Below are 20,729 nucleotides of genomic sequence, written 5' to 3'. Positions count from 1 at the left end.
AACTGTCCTATTCCCCCTAGTCCAGGAACTCCCCACATACGCTCGAGACACCTCCACATCCTCCAAGACTTCCGTTTCCCCGGCCCCCAACGCCTCATCTTCACCATGGATATCCAATCCCTCTACACCTCCATCCGCCATGACCAGGGCCTCCAAGCCCTCCATTTTTTCCTCTCCAGATGTCGCCAACAGTACCCTTCCACCGACACGCTCATTTGTTTGGCCGAACTGGTCCTCACCCTTAACAATTTCACCTTTGAATCCTCCCACTTCCTCCAGACCAAAGGGGTAGCCATGGGCACACATATAGGCCCCAGCTATGCCTGTCTCTTTGTTGGCTACATAGAACAATTGATCTTACGTAATTACACCGGCACCACTCTCCACCTCTTCCTCCGCTGCAATGATGACTGCATTGGCGCCACCTCCCCGCGAGGAGGTTGAGCAATTCATCAACTTCACCAACACATTTCACCCTGACCTTAAATTTATCTGGACCATCTCTGACACCTCCCTCCCCTTCCTGGGCCTCTCCATCTCCATTAATGACGACCGACTTGACAGTGACATTTTTTACAAACCCACCGACTCTCACAGCTACCTGGATTACACCTCTTCCCACCCTACCTCTTGCAAAAATGCCATCCCGTATTCCCAACTCCTCCGCCATATCTGCTCCCAGGAGGAACAGTTCCACCATAAAACACACCAGATGGCCTCCTTCTTTAGAGACCACAATTTTCCTTTCCACATGGTTAAAGATGCCCTCCAATGCATCTCGTCCACATCCCGCACCTCCGCCCTCCGACCCCACCCCTCAAACCGTAACAAGGACAGAACGCCCTTGGTGCTCACCTTCCACCCTACAAACCTTCGCATAAACCAAATCATCCGCCGACATTTCCGCCACCTCCAAAAAGATCCCACCACCAGGGATATATTTCCATCCCCATCTCTTTCCGTCTTCCGCAAAGACCGTTCCCTCTGTGACTACCTGGTCAGGTCCACGCCCCCCTACAACCCACCCTCCCATCCTGGCACTTTCCCCTTCCACCGCAGGAACTGCAAAACCTGTACCCACGCCTCCTCCCTGACCTCTATCCAAGGCCCAAAAGGAGCCTTCCACATCCAAAGTTTTACCTCCACATCCACTAATATTATTTATTGTATCCGTTGCTCCCGATGTGGTCTCCTCTACATTGGGGAGACTAGGCACCTCCTAGCAGAGCGCTTTAGGGAACATCTCCGGGACACCCGTACCAATCAACTACACCGCCCCTTAGCCCAACATTTCAACTCCCCCTCCCACTCTGCCAAGGACATGGAGGTCCTGGGCCTTCTTCACCGCCGCTCCCTCACCACCAGAGGCCTGGAGGAAGAACGCCTCATCTTCCGCCTTGGAACATTTCAACCCCAGGGCATCATTGTGGACTTCAACAGTTTCCTCATTTCCCCTTCCCCCACCTCATCCTAGTTCCAAACTTCCAGCTCAGCACTGTCCACATCTTGTCCTACCTGCCTACCTCCTTTTCCACCCACTCCTCCCTGACCTATCACCTTCATCCCCTCCCCCACTCACCCATTGTACTCTCCCACCCCCACCTTCCTCTAGCTTATCTCTCCACGCTTCAGGCTCTCTGCCTTTATTCCTGATGAAGGGCTTTTGCCCGAAACATCCATTTCGCTGCACCTTGGATGCTGCCTGAACTGCTATTCTCTTCCAGCACCACTACTCCAGAATCTGGTTTCCAGCATCGGCAGTCATTGTTTTTACCTCCTAGATTAGATTCCCTATAGGGCGGAAACAGGCCTTTCGGCCCAACAAGGCCATACCAACCATCCGAAGAGTAACCCACACAGACCCAAACCCCTACTTATGCACCTATCACTATGGGCAGTTTAGCATGGCCAATTCACCTGACCTGCACATCTTTGGACTGTGGGAGGAAGCCCATGCAGACATGGGGAGGTTGTGCAAACTCCACGCAGACAGTCGCCAGAGGCTGGAATTGAACCAGGGTCCATGGTGCTGTGAGGCAGCAGTGCTAACCCCTGAGCCACTATGCCACCCAGGTTGTGCCTGACAAATCTGTTACATTCTTTGAAGAGATAACAAGATGATTAGGCCGGAAGCCCTGTGGATGTTATCTGTCTAGACTTCCAAAAGGCCTTTGATAAGGTCCCTTGCAGGAGGCTGCTGAGTAAGGTGAGGGCTTATGGTGTTCGAAGTGAGCTACTGGCATGGATTGAGGATTGGCTGTCTGACAGAAGGCAGAGTGTTGGGATAAAAGATTCGTTTATCGGAATGGTGGCTGGTGACAAGTGGTGTCCAGCAGGGTTCAGTATTGGGGCCACAGCTGTTCACTTTATCTATTAATGATCTGGATGAAGGAACGGAGGGCATTCTGGTGAAATTTGCCGATGATACAAAACTAGGTAGACAGGCAGGTAGTACGGAGGTGGTGGGCAGAATACAGAAAGATTTAGATAGTGGTCCAGGAAATGGCTGATGAAATTCAATGTGAGCAAATGTGAGGTGTTGCACTTTGGAAAAAAGAATACAGACATGGGCTATTTTCTAAACAGTGAGAAAATTCACAAAGCTAAAGTACAAAGGTATCTGGGAGTGCTGGTCCAGGATTCTCTAAAGGTTAACTTGCAGGTTGAGTCAGTGATTAAGAAAGCAAATGTAATGTTGTCATTTATCTCAAGAAGGTAGGAATGTAAAATCAGCGATGTGCTTCTGAGACTTTATAAAACTCTAGTTTATAATAGAATATTATGTCCAGTTTTGGGCCCCACACCTCAGGAAGGACAAACTGGCACTGGAGCATGTCCAGCAGAGATTCACACAAATGATCCTGGAACGGTAGACCTAACATCCAATGAACAGCTGAGGATCCTGGGCTTGTCTTCTTTAGAGTTTAGAAGGTTGAGGGGAGATCTAACAGGAACTTACAAGATAATGCATGTCTTAGAAAGTATGGATGCTGGGAGGTTGTTTCTGTTAGGCAGGGAGACTACGACCAGTGAGCATAGTCTTAGAATTAGAGGGGGTCAATTTAGAACGGAAATGAGACACTTCTTCAGCCAGAAAGTGGTGGGCCTGTGGAATTCATTGCCACGGAGCACAGTGGAGGCCGGGACATTAAATATCTTCAAGGCAGAGAGTGACAAATTCTTGATCTCGCAAGGAATTGAGAGCTATGGGGATAGTGCGGGTAAGCGGAGTTGAAATGCCCATCAGCCATAACTAAATGGTAGATTGGACTAGATGGGCCAAATGGCCTTACTTCCACTCCTATGTATTATGATCTTATACTAAGAGGAAGAACAGGGACAGGTTACTGATCACAGCAGGACTGAGGACGGAAATGCATTGGTTTTAATGCAACGTCAGGTTCGGCAGATAAATTTGAGCTTGGATGAATAAATAGAACTATGATGTTGCCACTATTACAGAGAGTTGGTTGAGAGGGGGTCAAGAGTGGCAGCATAATGTTCCAAATTTTAAAATGTTTATGCATGATACAATAGGATGTAACAGAGGTGGGGAGCAACATCACCCAGAAGGGAAAATATCACAGCTGTAATGAGGGAGGACACTGTGGAGGGTTCATCTAGTGAAGCCAAATGTGTCGAGCTCAGGGATAGGAAGAATGCAATTACTTTGATGGGATTGCACTACAGGCCTCCCAATTGTCAGCACCTGATAGAGGAAGAGACAGATTGCCAGATTATGGAAAAAGTGAAGCAGGTTGTTGTAACAGGTGATTTTAACTCCCCCTATGTTGTGGTTCTGTCCGCTGAGCTGGGAGGTTTTGTTGCAAATGTTTCGTCTCCTTTCTAGGTGACATCCTCAGTGCTTGGGAGCCTCCTGTGAAGCGCTTCTGTGATGTTTCCTCCGGCATTTATAGTGGCACTATATATGCCGGAGGAAACGTCACAGAAGCGCTTCACAGGAGGCTCCCAAGCACTGAGGATGTCACCTAGAAAGGAGACGAAACATTTGCAACAAAACCTCCCAGCTCGGCAGACAGAACCACAACAACGAGCACCCGAGCTACAAATCTTCTCCCAAACTTTGAACTCCCCCTATATTGAGTGGCACTCCTTTAGTCACAGGGACTTGGATGGGGGATGGAATTTGTTTGTGTCCCCAGGACAGTTTTTAAGAAACAATATATTAAGTAATCCAGCTTGGGAAGGAGCCATACTAGACATGGTATTGGGAAATGAGCCCAGCCAAGTGATCCAAGCTTCAGTGGGGAAGCATACTGAGAAGTGACTTAATTCTATAAGTTTTAGTTCCTCATGGATAAGGATAAAGAATGGTACTCGTGTAAAAGTACTAAACTGGGAAAGGCTAACTCTACAATATTAGGCAGGAACTGGGGGTACTGTTTGAAGGCAACTCCACATCTGGCACATGGGAATTTTTTAAAAGGCCAGTACAGGACGAGCACACTTCTGTGAAAATAAAGGATGAGCATAGCAAGATTTGGGAATCTTGGATGACAAAAGAAATTGAGAACTTAATTAAGAAAAAGGAAGCATAAATGATTTGGGAAACTAAAGCCAGAGATGGTACGAAGATAGCAGGAAAGAACTTGAACAAGGAATAAAGAGGGTGATTATGTGGCCATGAAATGACTTTGACAATTTGGAGTAGGGGAATTCTAACTGTGTATTATACAAGGAGCTGAGGGTAGTTCTGGAAAATATAGATCCACTCAAGGACAAATGAGGGAATGTGTGTGTGGAGCTGCAGGTAATGGCTCAGGTCCTTCAATACTTTGCGCCAGTATTCACAAAGGAGAAGGGCAGCACGATGGTTAGCACTGTGCCTCTCAGTGCCAGGGACCCAGGTTCAATTCCAGACTCTGGCGACATGGACTTTACACAATTCTCTGTGGTGGGTTTCCTCCCACAGTCCAAAGTAGTTCAGGTTATGTGGATTGGCCATGTTAAATTTCCTATAGTATCCAGGGATGGATAGGTTAGGTGCATTAGCCATGGGAAATGCAGAGCTACAGAGAAAGGATCGGGGGCGAGTCTGGTAGGATGCTCTTCAGAGTCAGTGTGGACTTGTTTAGCCAAATGACCGGTTTCCACACTGTAGAGATTCTACGGATTCTCTGCAGAAGGGAACAATGGGTGGTGAGCCTCGGGAGGTTCTTGATGATATTCTGGGGCATGTCAATATTTAAACAAAAGCCAGCGGTGTTGGCTATTTTAAAAAGCATTAAAGTAGACAAGTCTCAAAGACCTGATCAGGTCTCTCCCAGAATGCAGATGGTGGCAGATGAGGAAACTGCAGGGTCTTGTATGAAATCGGTGTCCTCTAATCACAGCAGAGGCCCCAGAGGACCTGAGAATAACCAACCTTGTTCCTTTGTTTAAGGAGGGCAATAGGCATAATTCAATGTTTGGGAGACGATTTGTAGCTCGGGTGCTCGTTGTTGTGTTTCTGTTCGCCAAGCTGGGAATTTGTGTTGCAGACGTTTCGTCCCCTGTCTAGGTGACATTCTCAGTGGTTGGGAGCCCCCTGTGAAGCGCTTCTGTGACGTTTCCTCCGGCATTTATAATGATTTGTACCTGCCGCTTCCAGTTGTCAGTTCCAGCTGTCCGCTGCAGTGGCCGGTATATTGGGTCCAGGTCGATGTGCTTATTGATTGAATCTGTGGATGAGTGCCATGCCTCTAGGAATTCCCTGGCTGTTCTCTGATTTGGCTTGTCCTATAATAGTAGTGTTGTCCCAGTCGAACTCATGTTGCTTGTCATCTGAGTGTGTGGCTACTAAGGATAGCTGGTCATGTCGTTTCGTGGCTAGTTGGTGTTCATGGATACAGATCATTAGCTGTTTTCCTGTTTGTCCTATGTATGTTTTGTGCAGTCCTTGCATGGGATTTTGTACACGACATTGGTTTTGCTTATGCTGGGTATCGGGTCCTTCGTTCTGGTGAGTTATTGTCTGAGAGTGCTGTTGGTTTGTGCGCTGTTATGAGTCCTAGTGGTCGCAGTAGTCTGGCTGTCAGTTCAGAAATGTTTTTGATGTATGGTAACGTGGCTAGTCCTTTGGGTTGTGGCACGTCCTCATTACGTTATCTTTCCCTTCGGCATCTGTTGATGAAATTGCGCGGGTATCCATTTTTGGCGAATACATTGTAGAGGTGTTCTTCTTCCGCTTTTTGCAGTTCTGGTGTATTACAGTGTGTTGTGGCCCTTTTGAATAGTGTCTTGATGCAACTTCTTGTGTGTGTGTTGGGGTGGTTGCTTTCGTAGTTCAGGACTTGGTCTGTGTGTGCGGTTTTTCTGTATACCTTTGTGGTGAATTCTCCGTTTGGTATTCTCTGTACCATCACGTCTAGGAATGGGAGTTGGTTGTCCTTTTCTTCCTTTGTAGTGAATCAGATCCTGTGAGTGTGGCGTTGATGATCTGGTGTGTGTTCTCTATTTCTGTGTTTTTAATGATTACAAAGGTATCATCTACATATCTGACCCAGAGTTTGGGTTGAATTTGCAGTAAGACTGTTTGTTCTAACCTTTGCATTACTGCTTCTGCTATGAGTCCAGAGATGGGTGAGCCCATGGGTGTGCCATTGATTTGTTCATATATTTGGTTGTTGAATGTGAAGTGTGTTGTGAGGCACAGGTCCCATAGTTTGAGTATGCAGTCTTTGTTGATAGGCCCCCGTCTTGTTGTCTGTTCTGTACGTCCAGCAGGTTGGCTATTGTTTCTCTGGCTAGGGTTTTGTCGATAGAGGTGAACAGTGCCATTGCATCGAATGAGACTATAGTTTCTTCCTTGTCTATGTGTATATTTCTGATGATGTCCAAGAATTCCTGTGTTGATTGTATAAGATTGTCTGGATCCACTGATCAGGTGTTTCAGTTTCTGTTGTAATTCTTTAGCCAGTTTGTGTGATGGTGTCCCTGGCAGTGATACTATGGGTCTGGGTGGCATGTTTGGTTTGTGCACTTTAAGTAGTCCATAGAATCTGGGGGAGTTGTTGCTTTCAATCTTTGTAGGTCAGACCTGGGGTTATCTGTTCGCTATTTTTGTAGGTTCCTCAGTGTGTTGTTTATCCTATTGGTGAGCTGTGGGGTGGGGTCAACCTCACTCTTTTGGTAGGTGTTGGTATCTGCAAGTAGTTGTTGTGCTTTTTGGATATACTCTGCTTTGTTCAGGATGACCGTCATTCTGCCTTTGTCTGCTGGTAGAATGATTATGTTCTTATTGATTCTTAGTGCTTTTAGTGCTTCCCTCTCCTTGGTGTTGAGGTTATGTGTTTGTCTTTTCCTTGTTATCAGGGGTACGATACTTTGTCTCACTGTTTGTTGTGTCTCTTCTGTCAGTCCATTGTTCCTGAGTGTGCATTCTAGTGCTACTAGTAAGTCTGCTGTCTTGGCGTCCCTGTGGTTGTAGTTGAGTCCCTTGGCCAGTATTGTTCTTTCCGTGTCTGTGAGCTGTCTAGATTCACTAGAGAGGAAGAAAAGGACAACCAACTCCCATTCCTAGACATGATGGTACAGAGAACACCAAACGGAGAATTCACCACAAAGGTATACAGGAAAACCACATACACAGCCAAGTCCTAAACTATGAAGGCAACCACCCCACACACACAAAAGAAGTTGCATCAAGATACTATTCAAAAAGGGCCACAACACACTGCAGTACACCAAAACTTCAAAAAGAGGAAGAAGAACACCTATACAATGTATTCGCCAAAAACAGATACCACCGCAATTTCATCAACAGATGCCGAAGGGAAAGATAACAAAATGAGGAAATGCCACAACCCAAAGGACTAGCCACACGTCCATACATCAAAAACATTTCTGAACTGACAGCCAGACTACTGCGACCATTAGGACTCATAACAACACACAAACCAACAGTCACTCTCAGACAACAACTCACCAGGACGAAGGACCCGATACCCAGCAGGAGCAAAACCAACGTAGTGTACAAAATCCCATGCAAGGACTGCACAAAACACTACATAGGATAAACAGGCGGACCGTTAGCTGTCTTCATCCATGAACACCAACTAGCCACGAAACGACATGACCAGCTATCCTTAGTAGCCACACACTCAGATGACAAGCAACAGGAGTTCGACTGGGACAACACTACTATTATAGGACAAGCCAAACAGAGTTCAGCCAGGGAATTCCTAGAGGCATGGCACTCATCCACAGATTCAATCAACCTGGACCCAATATACCGACCACTGCAGCGGACAGCTGGAATTGACAACCGGAAGCGGCAGGTACAAATTATTATAAATGCCGGAGGAAACGTCACAGAAGCGCTTCACAGGAGGCTCCCAACCACTGAGGATGTCACCTAGACAGGGGACGAAACGTCTGCAACACAAATTCCCAGCTCGATGAACAAAACCACAACAATAGGCATAATCTGGGTAGTTCCAGACTGGTGGGTCTTACGTCAGTGGTAAGGAAATTAATGGAGAAGATTCCTTGGGAAAACATGGATTAATTACCAGTAGGCAGCATGGCTTTGTGTGGAGAAGGCTGTATCTCAAACTTGATTGAGGTTTTCGATGAAGTGAAAAAGGAGAATTGATGAACTTTACCAAGGCCGCTCTTGGCAGCCAGATACAAAAAGGTAAGTGACATGGGACCCCTGCTGAGCTGGTAAGGTGGGTAGAGAAGTGAAACAAAACCGGGATAGATAGGCTGGAGACTTGGGCAGAGAAATGACAGATGGAGTTTAATCCGGACAAACATGAGTGTGCATTTTGGAAGGTCTAATGTAGAATGGAAGTATATAGTAAATGGCAAAACCCTTAGCTGCATCAACATATGGAGGGACCTTGGTCCAGTTCCACAGTTCCCAGAAAGTGGCAATGGAAGGGGATGAGGTGGTTAAGAAGGCATATAGGATGCTTGCCTTCATCAGTCAGGGCGTAGCATATAAAAATTGGCAAGTCACGTTGCAACTGTAGAACTTTAGCTAGGCCACATTTGGGACATGATGTGCAGTTTTAGAAGGATATGGAGGCTTTTGAGGGTTTAGAAACTGTTACCAGGATGTTGCCTGGTTTGGAGGGTATCACGAGAGATTGGACAAACTTGGTTGCCTTCATTTGAACATCAGTAGATGAGGGGCAATCTGATTAAAGTTTACAAAATAAAAGGCATGGATATAATGGATAGTCAGAGTCCTTTTCCCAGGGTAGGAATGTAAATTATTCAGGGGCATAGGTTTAAGATAGAAGGGTGCAAGTTTAAAGGAGATTTGAAGGGAATTTTAAAAAAAATACACAAATTGGTAAATGCCTGGAATGCGCTGCCAGATGGAGGTAAGAGTATACAATAGCAAGAAGCAGGCAGTGAACAGAGGTATATGGACCACATAGAGACAAAGTTTTCAGTTGAGAAAAGCATTACATGACAGTACAGTCTTGGTGGGCCAAATAGCCTACTCATTATCGAGTCAGATGTACAGCACAGAAACAGACCGTTCATTCCAACTCATCCATGCCGACCAGATATCCCAACCTAATCTAGTCACATTTGCCAGCACTTGGCCCATATCCCTCTAAACCGTTCCTATTCATATACCCATCCAGATTGTTCCAATTGTATCAGCCTCCACCACTTCTTCCGGCAGCTCATTCCATACACACACCTCCTCTTGCGTGAAGAAGTTGTCCCTTTTAATCTTTCCCCCCTCACCTTCAACATATGACCTCCAGTTATCTAGAGTTCTTCGTTCTTTAATCAGCATCTAACCGGTTAATCTATTCTACCTGTCTAGTCGTGTCTGATGGAAACGGCGTCAAGATAGCTTCACTTTCAGTTTAAGAGCAGAGGGAAATTTACTCTATAATTTACCCTGCACTGTGACTGTCTTGGGAGCATCTGATGGGGATAATGTCTTGGCATCTTTACTTGCAGCTTAAAAGAATAGTAGAAACATTACTGTTTCTAAGCCCACGCAGTCCCATTCCTGAGGAGTGTTCGATTGAGACAATGCCAAAGGAGCTTTACTGTTAAAAGAACAGGACAAGTCAGAACAGTTTTTTTTGAGGGAGATCCAGTCTAATTGACATTTTCAAAACGGTGACTAAATATATTGAAGATGATATTGCAGTTAATGTGGTTTGCATGGACTTCAGTACAGTCTTTGACAAGGTCCTACACGGAAGATTGATCCAAAAGGTAAGAGCCTATTAAATTCAAAGCAAATTGACAGGTTGGATACAAAATTGGCTTACAAATAGGAGGCAAAAGGTTTCTGGAGAGCTGCTTTAGAGATTGGAAGCTTGTAACCAACAGTGTACCACAGGGATCAGTGCTGAGACCCTTGCTGTCTGTTGTGTACATTGAAGACGTGGACAAGAATGTAAAAGGTATATTACAAAATTTGCAGATGAATCAAACATTGATGATGCTGTCAGTGAGGAGGAGGATGGTCTCAGATTACAATCCAACATTGATCAGTTGGCAAACTGAGCAGAAAATGGCAGATGGAATTTAATCCTGTTAAGTGAGGTGAAGCAGTTTGGAAAGTCTAATAAGGGAAGAATATACACAATGGTAGGTCCCTATGGAGTACTGAGGAACAAAGGTCTATAACTCCAGAGATCCTTGACTGTGCCAATGCAGGTAGACAGGACGGTGATGATGTTGTACAGGATGGTTACCTTCATTAGCTGAAGCGTAGAACGAATGAGCAAAGTAGTACTGTGGAATGCTAAGTACGCAGCTCTGGTCACCACACTATCAGAAGGGTGTGTTTGCACTGGACAGCATGTAAAGGTGATCTATCAGGATGTTGCCTGGGATGAAAAGTCTCAGTTATGAGAGACTACTGTTCCAAGCATCTCAAACCCAGAGGAGGCTAAGTAGGGGATCTGATAAGGTATACAAAATGATGAGGGGCACAGGCAGCATAGATAGTGAGAATATGTTCCCTATGGCTAAGACTAAAAGGCACAAATTTAAAGTAAGGAATAAGTGGTTTACAGAAGATCTAAAGAAAAGTTTTTTTCACCCAGAGGGTGGTAGAAATATGGAATGCACTGCCCGAGTGTGATGGATGAGGCAGGTATTCTTGCAACATTTAATCAGCATCTGGATGAGCACTGAAAATGCCAGGACACGGTTAGGCTCTGAATCAAGTGCAGGTTAAACAGGATGAGCACAGTTTGCTATTTTTTGGTCAGCATAGACATGGTGGATCGAAGGACCTACTTCTATGCTGAATGACTACAGGTATGAATCGTGATTGAAATTCTCTTCTGAATATGATCCAAACTTCCAATGAGGGACAACATTATTGAGACTTTCCACAAAAGAAATCTGAAGTGAAAAAAAAAAGACATTGTTGCTTTCACATACTTTCCACTGTATCAATCTCAGCAGAAAGGTTAGCTGTGTGACCCAGGTATTTGGTTTTGCATCTTAAATGTTTTAACATCCAAATGGTTCAAAATGTGTTTTGGCCATACAAAAAGAAAGCTAGTACTGCTCAATTACTCCAGGTTTATATTTAAAAAACTTTAGCTTTAAAACTTAAATTAAGGATGTACCTTTATCATCATCTTCTTGCTTGACTTCCAAATTATCACCACTTTTGTCGAGTTTAGCAGTTTTGTCCAGTTTGTCAGATGGATCGTGCTTTACCGTTGCTGAAATGGAATTAATTAAAGTGAAGGCAGATGCTTTCATACTGACTCAAATAATTTATATGCTCTATATGATGATCCAAGTAACTCAGTAATAAGTTACTGAGAAACAGAAAGACATCAAACAAAAAAAAATGAAAGAACTACGGATGCTGGAAATCAAACAGACAAATTGCTGAACAAACTCAGCAGGTCTGGCAGTACCTGTGGAGAGAAAATCAAATTACGTTTTGGGTTCAGTGACCCTTCTTCAAAACTTATGGTAGTTTTGGGAAAGGTTGGTATTTATGCAGAATATGGGGTGGGAGGACAGGGGAAGGAGTAAACAATAGTTGGACATAGAGCCTGAAGAGACAAAACAGTTGGACAAACGGCTGGATAAAGATCAGCTTGGGAGAATGAATAGTAGCTAATGGGGACTATCAGTAGCTGACAGTGGGTTATGCATGTTAGCAGCCTAAGTGTGGGGGATGGGTTAAGGACTTTGTGGAAGGTGCTCAAGCCCTAAAATTGTTGAACTCTATATTGAGTCCAGAAGGCTGTAAAGTTCACAAATAGGAAATGAGATGCTTTTCTTCCAGCTTGCGCTGAGCTTTGCTGGAGAACTGCAGCAAGCCTGACAGCCTCTCCAGCCTTCTGTCAAACTGTTTTTCTCTCTCATTGGACTCTATTTCCACCTACTGTCTACTCCTTCCCCTAACCCCATTTTCTATAAATACCAACCTTTTTCAAACTACCATCAGTTCTTAAGAAGGGTCACTCTGAACCCAAACATTAACTCTACCTACTCTCCACATATGCCACTAAACCTGTTGAGTTTTTCCAGCTGTTTGTTTCTAAAAAAACAAAAAGGCGGCCATTAGACCTCAAGCCCATTTCGCTATTCCTTTTGATCATTGTTAATCCTCTATCTCAACACTAAGCCCAACCACTCCATATATCCCAGGACACCTTGAGTTTTAGGAACCTATTTCTTCGATATATTCAAAGACTCTGCCTCAGCTTTGTGATACAGAATTTCACAGATTCACTGCTTTGCAAGAACTTTATCCATCTTAATCTAAAATATTTTGTCACATACTCTAAGTAACCTTGCTTTGTGACTCCCAACCAGGTGAAATATCCGTATTCTGTGTCAGACTTCTACATGTTTCAATTCTTCTGACTGACTCATTCATCTGAATTCCAGTCAGTACAGGCCAAGTTGGCTCACTCTCCTCATACAAAACATCTGCCTCTCCAGTCTGGTGAACTTTCACTCCACTCCCGTGGAAAGTTTACCTCCTCTTACGATAGATGAAAATTGCATGTAATACTCCAGCTGTGGTCACACCAAGGCCTGTATAGCTGTAGTAAGACTTCCTTGCTCCTGTCCTCAAATCCTCCTGCAATGAAGGACAGCCCACCATTTACTTTAGCAGCTTCTTGCTGCACCTGCCTGCCTACTTTCAGTGACTGATGTACCTTTCCCCAATCACTATGCCATTGTTGTCTAGCTCTGTAGAAAACAATGTAACCACATTAGGCAGCAGTTGCTACATATTTACCCCTTTATTCACCTTTTCAAAAGCACCCTGAAGCTTCTTTACATCCTCCTTACTTCTCTCACTCCCTAGTTTGTGTCATCAATCTTTGAAATAAATATACTTGATTCCCTCATTCAATCATTGATATATATTGTGAATCCTCAGGTATCTCACCTGTCATTGCCTTCCATTCAGAAAATGACTTTTTTTTACTATTTTCCAGTCAACCTGTTCAGAGATGTTATCTCACACACCCCTGGAACAGATAGACTTGGAACAGGCCTCCTGGCTCAAAGTTAGAGATATTGTGCACCACAAGAATTTTCTAATCCTACTATTCCCTGTCTACTAATCAAATTAATCACTAATCTCATGTCCTTTGATTGTGCATAACTTCTCATGTGGACTTTACCACAAACAAAACAATGTCCAAATAGATCATATGCACTGGTTCTCCAATTACACTAAAAAAAACTGAGTAGGTTGCTAAACACAATTTCCCTTTTATAAATTCATGATAACTGTGTATTATGGTTGGTATTTTTTGTGACCTGTTATCACATCCTTTAAAAACACATTCCAGCATTTTTCATACTTCTGATAATAGATCAAACAGTCCACAGTTCCCGGTTTACATTTTTTTTTAAAAACATACTCTAGTTACACTTGCCATCCTCCAATCTGTTGGGATTGTTCCACAATCTACAGAATTTGGGAAGTTAACAATCAACTCATCCACTAATTCCATAACCACCTTCTGTATAAGAGGAATACATTATCAGGCTCTGACAATTCATCATCTTTCAATTCTATTTATTTATTGAGCATTATCTTTTCATTAATATTAATTTCCTTATATTCCTCCTTTCCAAAAGGCTTCTACTTGACCAATTCTGGGAAATCAATTTGTATCTTCAGTGAAGACAGAACAAAAATAATTCTTTCATTGCTTTGCCATTCCTTTATTCTCCATTATCAATTCTCCCCCTTTCAGATTGTAAAGGGCTTATATATTTGTTTACAGACATCCTTTTCTTTTTATATATTTATACAAGTTCAGACTTACAAACAGACTCCTCATATTCGAGTTGATCTTTCACTACATGTTCGCTGTCACTGTTCTATTAACTGATGTAATAATGCAAGGTATGATGTGTCTCGTTAACATGCAAAATAGTACTTCCCACTGTACACGTGACAATAATAAATCAAAAAGCTCTTTCATTCCTTGCCAAATTACTATTTTCCCCTTAAGTAACCTCTTGCCCTTCCTTTGCAATGACAGTTAACAAAATGTGACAAATAATTTGTAAAGCCCGCAGCTGTAGTCTGATAAACACTGCATTAAAAAAAAGTTATATTCTTCTCTGTTAATTTATCTTGAAAAAACGTGCAATTCACTGCTATACTAGTATTTCCCCTCTTGTATACCTAGCCCTTTTCCAGTTGACAGTTCTATTTTGTTTAATCCATGGTCATCCAAATTACAATCAAGCTGTATATACAGTACCCTCCATCTGCTTCAAGCTCTTCGGCATCCATTTCAAACTTCTCAACAAATTCTTTACAATCTTTCTATTGCCTTTTTATCTCTCAGCACTCAATAACTGCTACGTACAATTTCCTACCCTCTAAATGATAACTTCTCTGCCCAAACTTCTCTTCACCTAATAGTTAAATCCTTATACAACTATTTGATTTCTGCATACAGCAGGCCAATTTCCACCTTTCCAACAGACAAAGGAGTGTAACAATAGCTACCACCGAAATTGCATAAGCAGCTGTCAGCCATTCTGGACAAATGTGAATACGTTAGTTTATCAATTCTCATTTTGTTTTTTGCATTAATAATCCATTATTATGGCAAAAAGATAGTGGCAGTATTAATTCACAGGCTTCAGGAACATGGGTTCAAATCCTTCCTCAGCAGCTAGCTGAAGTTAAATTCAATTAATAAATCTGGAAAACAGTGTCAGTAATGGTGGCTATGAAATTATCACTGGTTTTTGTAAAAGCACTTCAGGAAAGGACATCTATTCTACCCAAGCAGGCCTACACGTACTCCAGGCCAACAGCAGTGTGGTTAACTCTTAACTGCCTTAAATGGTCTAGCAAATCAGTCAATAAAGGATACTTAGAGATGCACAAATGCTGGCCTGGCCAGTGAAGCCACAGCCAATGAATGAATAAAGAAACAAATTGCGCTTGGGAACCAGAGACACCAGATTTCTGGGTTATTTTAGTTGGAAAACTTGCATGACAAATCAAGTGCTGCACCTTGATATATGCTTTTAATAATTTTACTTTCAATTTCCAACAGTGGGAATATTAAAAAAGCAAACAACATGCAACCAGACTAAAAGATTTAGAACAATATCTTATTGTTTAACAAGTTTAAGTTAATAGCCACTTGCTAAATTTGACTGACCAGGAGTGCATGTTTACACCACGAGAAAATTTCATACCTTCTTTAGGTTCAGCATTTGAAGTTTCTTCTTTCAGCTTTAGGTTGCTCAGCTGCAATAAGAAAAATAGACCTTCTTTAAAGAACATTTGGATAATTTCCTCAGTCTTATAAGTGCAAACGACAACATCATGGGCCAAAGGGCCTCTTCTGCGCTGTGCCTTTTTTGTTCTATGAAAGAGAGATATTCATGAAGTTACAAATCCAGCTAATAGACAAGATGGAGGGGAGTAAAATGTGAAGGACCACAATCAATGTTTGGACTCTTGCTTAAAGCAAAATACTGCAAGTGTGGAAAACAAACAAAAATCCAGAAAATGCTGGAGGAATTCAGCAATTCTGGCAGCATTTGTTTAGAGACAAATGAAATGAATATTTTAATCCCTATATGACCAATTCTGAAGAATCATATCAGAGTGGAAACATTAACCCGGATTCTCTCTCCACAGATGCTGCCTGATCTGAGTTTTTCCAGCAATGTTTGTTTTGGGTTCCTGTTATTTCTGATCCAAAGACAATAACATAGTGAAATTTCATCTGTAAAAAAGTTACTTTCTTTTCCTCTTTTAAACACTTTGTCAAGATCTTCAAAAGAAAACTGTAGGCCATTCGGCCCGCTGAGGCTGCGCCACTGATGAATAAAACCAGGTTAATCTGACTGAGGCCTCACTCCCACTTTAATTCGAGCCCCTTAACGCTCGGTCAAAACTAACTGAGGGAGGGGGCGAGTGCCCGGCTCCAATCACCCAGCAGCCAGCCTCTCTGCTCTGGGCAGGGGGGACACTCACCGACTCGGCCGCCGACTCCTGCAGATCCACCGCCAGCGCCCACGAGTCCGTCGCCATGATTATCCGCCAAGGTGAAGGCCGAAACGCGCAGGCGCGGACTGCGGTCCGACCTTTAGCAGCTCCGGGCTGCCGCCGCTGTCCGCGATTTCCGTTCCGATTCTCAACGGAACATGATACCATTAAAAAAATTAACTGAGTCTTAACAACATTCACACAAACCGAGACCGATCCCAACCAAACATTAACCGTAAGGATGGGGTTCGAATAGAATTGTTACTGGTCTAGAAATCCAAAGTATTTCCATGTCCTAGTGTAGCCCAGACAGGCAGCTGGTGAAATGTAAGCTCAATTAATTATTACATCTGGAATTAAACGCTGCCCTCAGTCACCTTGTTAAGGAGTGGGAGCATTAGAACGTAAGGCTCAGGAACAGAAGGAGGCCATTCAGCCCATCGACTCTGGACTAACATCCAACGAGATCGTCAACACTGCTATCCTGACTTATCCTTATAATCCCGAGTTTTCGCTTACTGATTAAAATTTTGTCCATTTTAACTTGAATATACCTAACCCAGACTCAACAGTAGTAAAGAATTCCAGAGGTTCACTACACTTTGAGAAAGGAAAGAATTCCTCTATCTTAAACTTGATTTGGAGGTGCCTGTGTTGGACTGGGGTGTACAAAGTTAAAAATCACACAACACCAGGTTATAGTCCAACAGGTTGAACTGGAAGTACACTAGCTTTTGAGCGATGCTCCTTCATCAGGTGGCAGCGGAGGGCTCAATCGTAACACAGAATTTATAGCAAAAATTTACAGTGTGATGTGTTATGATTGAGCCCTCCACTATCACCTGACGAAGGAGCATCCCTCCAAAAGTTAGTGTGCTTCCGATTAAACCCGTTGGACTATACCTTGGTTTTGTGTGATTTTTAACTCTATCTTAAACGAGTGACCCTTTCTCTGAAATTATGTCCTCTGGTTCAAAATCTTCCACAACCAAGACATTGGTTTGGCCGCATTTAGAATACTGTGTACCGTTCTGGGCGCCACATTATCAAAAGGTTGTGGACGCTTTGGAAAGGGTGCAGAGAAGGTTTACGAGGATGTTGACTCGTATGGAAGGTGCTAGCTATGAAGGGAGGTTGAGTACGTTAGATTTATTTTCATTAGAAAAAAGGAGATTGAGGGGGACCTGATTGAGGTTTACAAAATCATGAAGGGTATAGATAGGGTGGATAGGGACAAGCTTTTTCCCAGGGTGAAGGATTAAATAACAAGAGGTCACACTTTAAAGGTGAGAGGTGGAAAGTTTAAGAGGGGTACACTCAGCAAGTACTTCACACGGAGGGTGATGGGCTTTTGGAATGTATTGCCAGCAGAGGTGGTAGAGGCAGGCATGGTAGATTCATTTAAGATGCATCTGGACAGATGCGTGAGTAGGTGGGCAACAGAGGGATACAGATACTTAGGAAGTGGGCGACAGGTTTAGACAGTACATTTAGATCGGGCCAGGCTTGGAGGGCTGAAGGGCCTGTTCCTGGGCTGTAAATTTTCTTTGTTCTTTGTTCTTAAACAGAAATGATTCATTCACATCTGCCCGGACAAGCCCTCTAAGAATCTTTTATGTCTCAAGAAGGTCACCTGTGATCCTTCTAAACTCCAGTGAGTACAGGCTCAACCCACAAAACCTTTCATCATAAGACAATCGCTCTCTACCTAGGATCAAACTAGTGAACCTTCTCTGAACTGTGACCAATACAAAATACCTTTCCTTAGATAAGAGGACCAAAATTGGTCCCAATATTTCAGTTGTGGTATGACTAATGACTTATATAGTTTGAGCAGACCTTCCTATTATTATACTCCATTCTCTTTGAAATAAAGGCAATCTTCCCTCTTACTTGCTGACCTTGGGTGCTAGCTTTTTGTCATTCAGGAGGACACCCAAATCCTTTTGTGCTACAGATTTCAATAGTCTTTCCCCAAGTAAATAACATTTAGCTCTTCAAAGATAGGCAGCACTGTAAATAGTGCAAATATCATAAAATGATAAAGGATATTGATAAACTAGGTAAACGGGCAAAATTGTGGCAGATGGAGATCGATGTAAGCAAAACTGATAAATCAGGGTACATTCTAAACGGCACAAAATTAATACGGTGGGTGTCTAATGAGATTTGGAGTTCAGATGCACAGACCTTTAAAATGCCATAAACAGGTAGAGAAAATATCCAAGAAGGCTAATGGAATGCTGGTCTTTATATTTAAAATACCAGAATATAAGGACACAGAGGTTATGCTGTAGCAATACAAAACCCTGCTTAAATCCCAGACCTCAAGAAGGATATATTGGCCTTGGAGGGAGAACAACGTACATTTTCAAGAATAATGCCTGGACTTCAGTTTGTGACGAAGCTGCTCCTTTAACAAGGTTATGGTGTCCTTGGCTCTTTTTTCAGAGAGGTCGTAAAAGACACAGATTCCGAAAATTCTAAGTTTAAAAGCTCTTAAGGCCAATTTGATTATAGCTAACAGATACTGCCTCAGGCTAAAGGCTTTAAAGTTTAAAAAAAACTTGGACAATGAAAGAGGCATGGCCAGTTATCCTAGCTCAGCTTTTCTCTGGTTTGATTTGGTTTTTGGCAGTCTGGCTGTTCACTGAAAGCAGTCAGGCAGCTTTGAAGCTGCTGGACCCAAAGAAGCAGGTCCATACTGATCCTCCCTCTCTCTGACATCATTCCTGTAAGACCCTGTGTTTGATTTACCTTTTGTGCCAAGGGGTGTTTATGGGGATTGTTGCAAGTATTAGGAACAGCATCATTAACTTGGTATAATCCGTTGGGTTTTGGATAGTTATTCCGTATTCTGTTGTGAGGGGGTCTGGCCTGGTCCATAACAAGTCACAATGAGTGATCATACAAATTAAGCCTTATTATCTTTAGAATTTAGAAAGTTAAGGGGTGATCTGATCGAAGTCTTCTAGCAGTTCCAGATCAACAGGATAGGGAAGAAGGCGTTTAGTATGCTCGCCTTTATTGGTCAGTGCACTGAGTGTAGGAATTGGGAGATCATGTTGCAGCTGTTCAGGACATTGGTCCAACCAGTTTTGGAATATCACATGCAGTTCTGATCTCCGTGCCAAAGGAAGGATGTTGTGAAACTTGAGAGGATTCTGAAAAGATTTACAAGAATGTTGCCAGTGTTGGAGGAATTGAGCTATAGGGAAAGGTTGAATAGGCTTGGGCTATTTTCCCTGGTGCATCGAAGGCTGAGGAGTGACTTTATAAAGGTTTATAAAATCATGAGGGGCATGAACAGAGTGAATAGACAAGGTTTTTTCCTTCAAATGGGGTATCCAAAATTAGAGGACATAGTTTTAAGGTGTGAGGGGAAAGAATTAATAAGGGACCTAAGGAACAATGTTTCTAGGGGAGACGATGGCCTTGTGGTATGATTGTTGTTTTGTTAATTCAGAGATCCAGGTAATGTTCTGGGAACCCAGGTTTGAATCTTACCACAGCAGGTGGTAGAATTTAAATTCAGCAAATGTCAGGAATTAAGAGTCTAATGATGACCATGATCCATTGTCAATTGTCAGGAAAAAGCCCATCTGGTTCATTAATGTCCTTCTGGGAAGGAAACTGCTATCCTTACCTGGTCTGGCCTACATTGACTCCAGAACTATAGCAATGTGGTTGACTCTCAACTATCTTCTGGGCAATTACGCATGGGCAATAAATGCTAGTCTAGCCAAGGACACCCTCAACGCTGGAATAAATTAAGTAAAATTTCCAGGCAAAGGGTGGTGTGAGTATGGAATGAACTGCCAAACGAAATGGTAGAGGTAGGTACAAATACAACATTTAAAAGGCATCTAGATTGGTATATGAATAGGAAGGGTTTAGTGGAATATGGGCCAAATGCTGGCAAATGGGACTAGATTAATTTAAGATATCTGGTCAGGATGGACAAATTGGACCGAAGGGTCTGTTTCCATGCTGTACAGCTCTATCACTCTCTATGACTGTATTTTAAAAGGAAAAGCCAGCATAGATAAAAATAACTTTTCCATGTGTTGAGATTTCTAGAATTAGGGCAGCATAATCTGAGAATTAGGGTCAGACCGTTCAGGAGAGATACTAGGAAGCACTTCTACATGCAAAAGGGTAGAGATTGGAAACTCTATTCTATAAATAGCAGTTGATATGCAGTTCTATAATTCTATGATCAGTTTTTAGTTTTAAAATCTGAGATGGATTTTTTTATTAAGCAAATGTATTA

At 42.9% G+C, this 20,729-nt stretch overlaps 1 protein-coding gene across 1 annotated transcript in view; it reads right to left on the bottom strand.

Moving 5' to 3' along the window:
- The window catches only part of ddx19a (DEAD-box helicase 19a), a 90,708-nt gene extending 74,166 nt beyond the window's left edge, over positions 1–16,542 (bottom strand). The window contains exons 1-3 of the mRNA XM_060851854.1: positions 16,445–16,542; positions 15,658–15,709; positions 11,571–11,669 (exon numbers count right to left, since the gene is read on the bottom strand). Of these exons, the coding sequence (XP_060707837.1) occupies positions 11,571–11,669; positions 15,658–15,709; positions 16,445–16,501 (208 nt within the window). The 5' untranslated portion in view covers positions 16,502–16,542. The remainder of the gene's footprint in view (positions 1–11,570; positions 11,670–15,657; positions 15,710–16,444) is intronic.
- Between the last annotated feature and the right edge of the window lie 4,187 nt (positions 16,543–20,729).

This window comes from Hemiscyllium ocellatum, chromosome 37 (genome assembly GCF_020745735.1).
Source record: "Hemiscyllium ocellatum isolate sHemOce1 chromosome 37, sHemOce1.pat.X.cur, whole genome shotgun sequence".
Taxonomy (NCBI): Eukaryota; Metazoa; Chordata; class Chondrichthyes; order Orectolobiformes; family Hemiscylliidae; genus Hemiscyllium; species Hemiscyllium ocellatum.
This window is presented reverse-complemented; position numbering and strand designations above follow the sequence as displayed.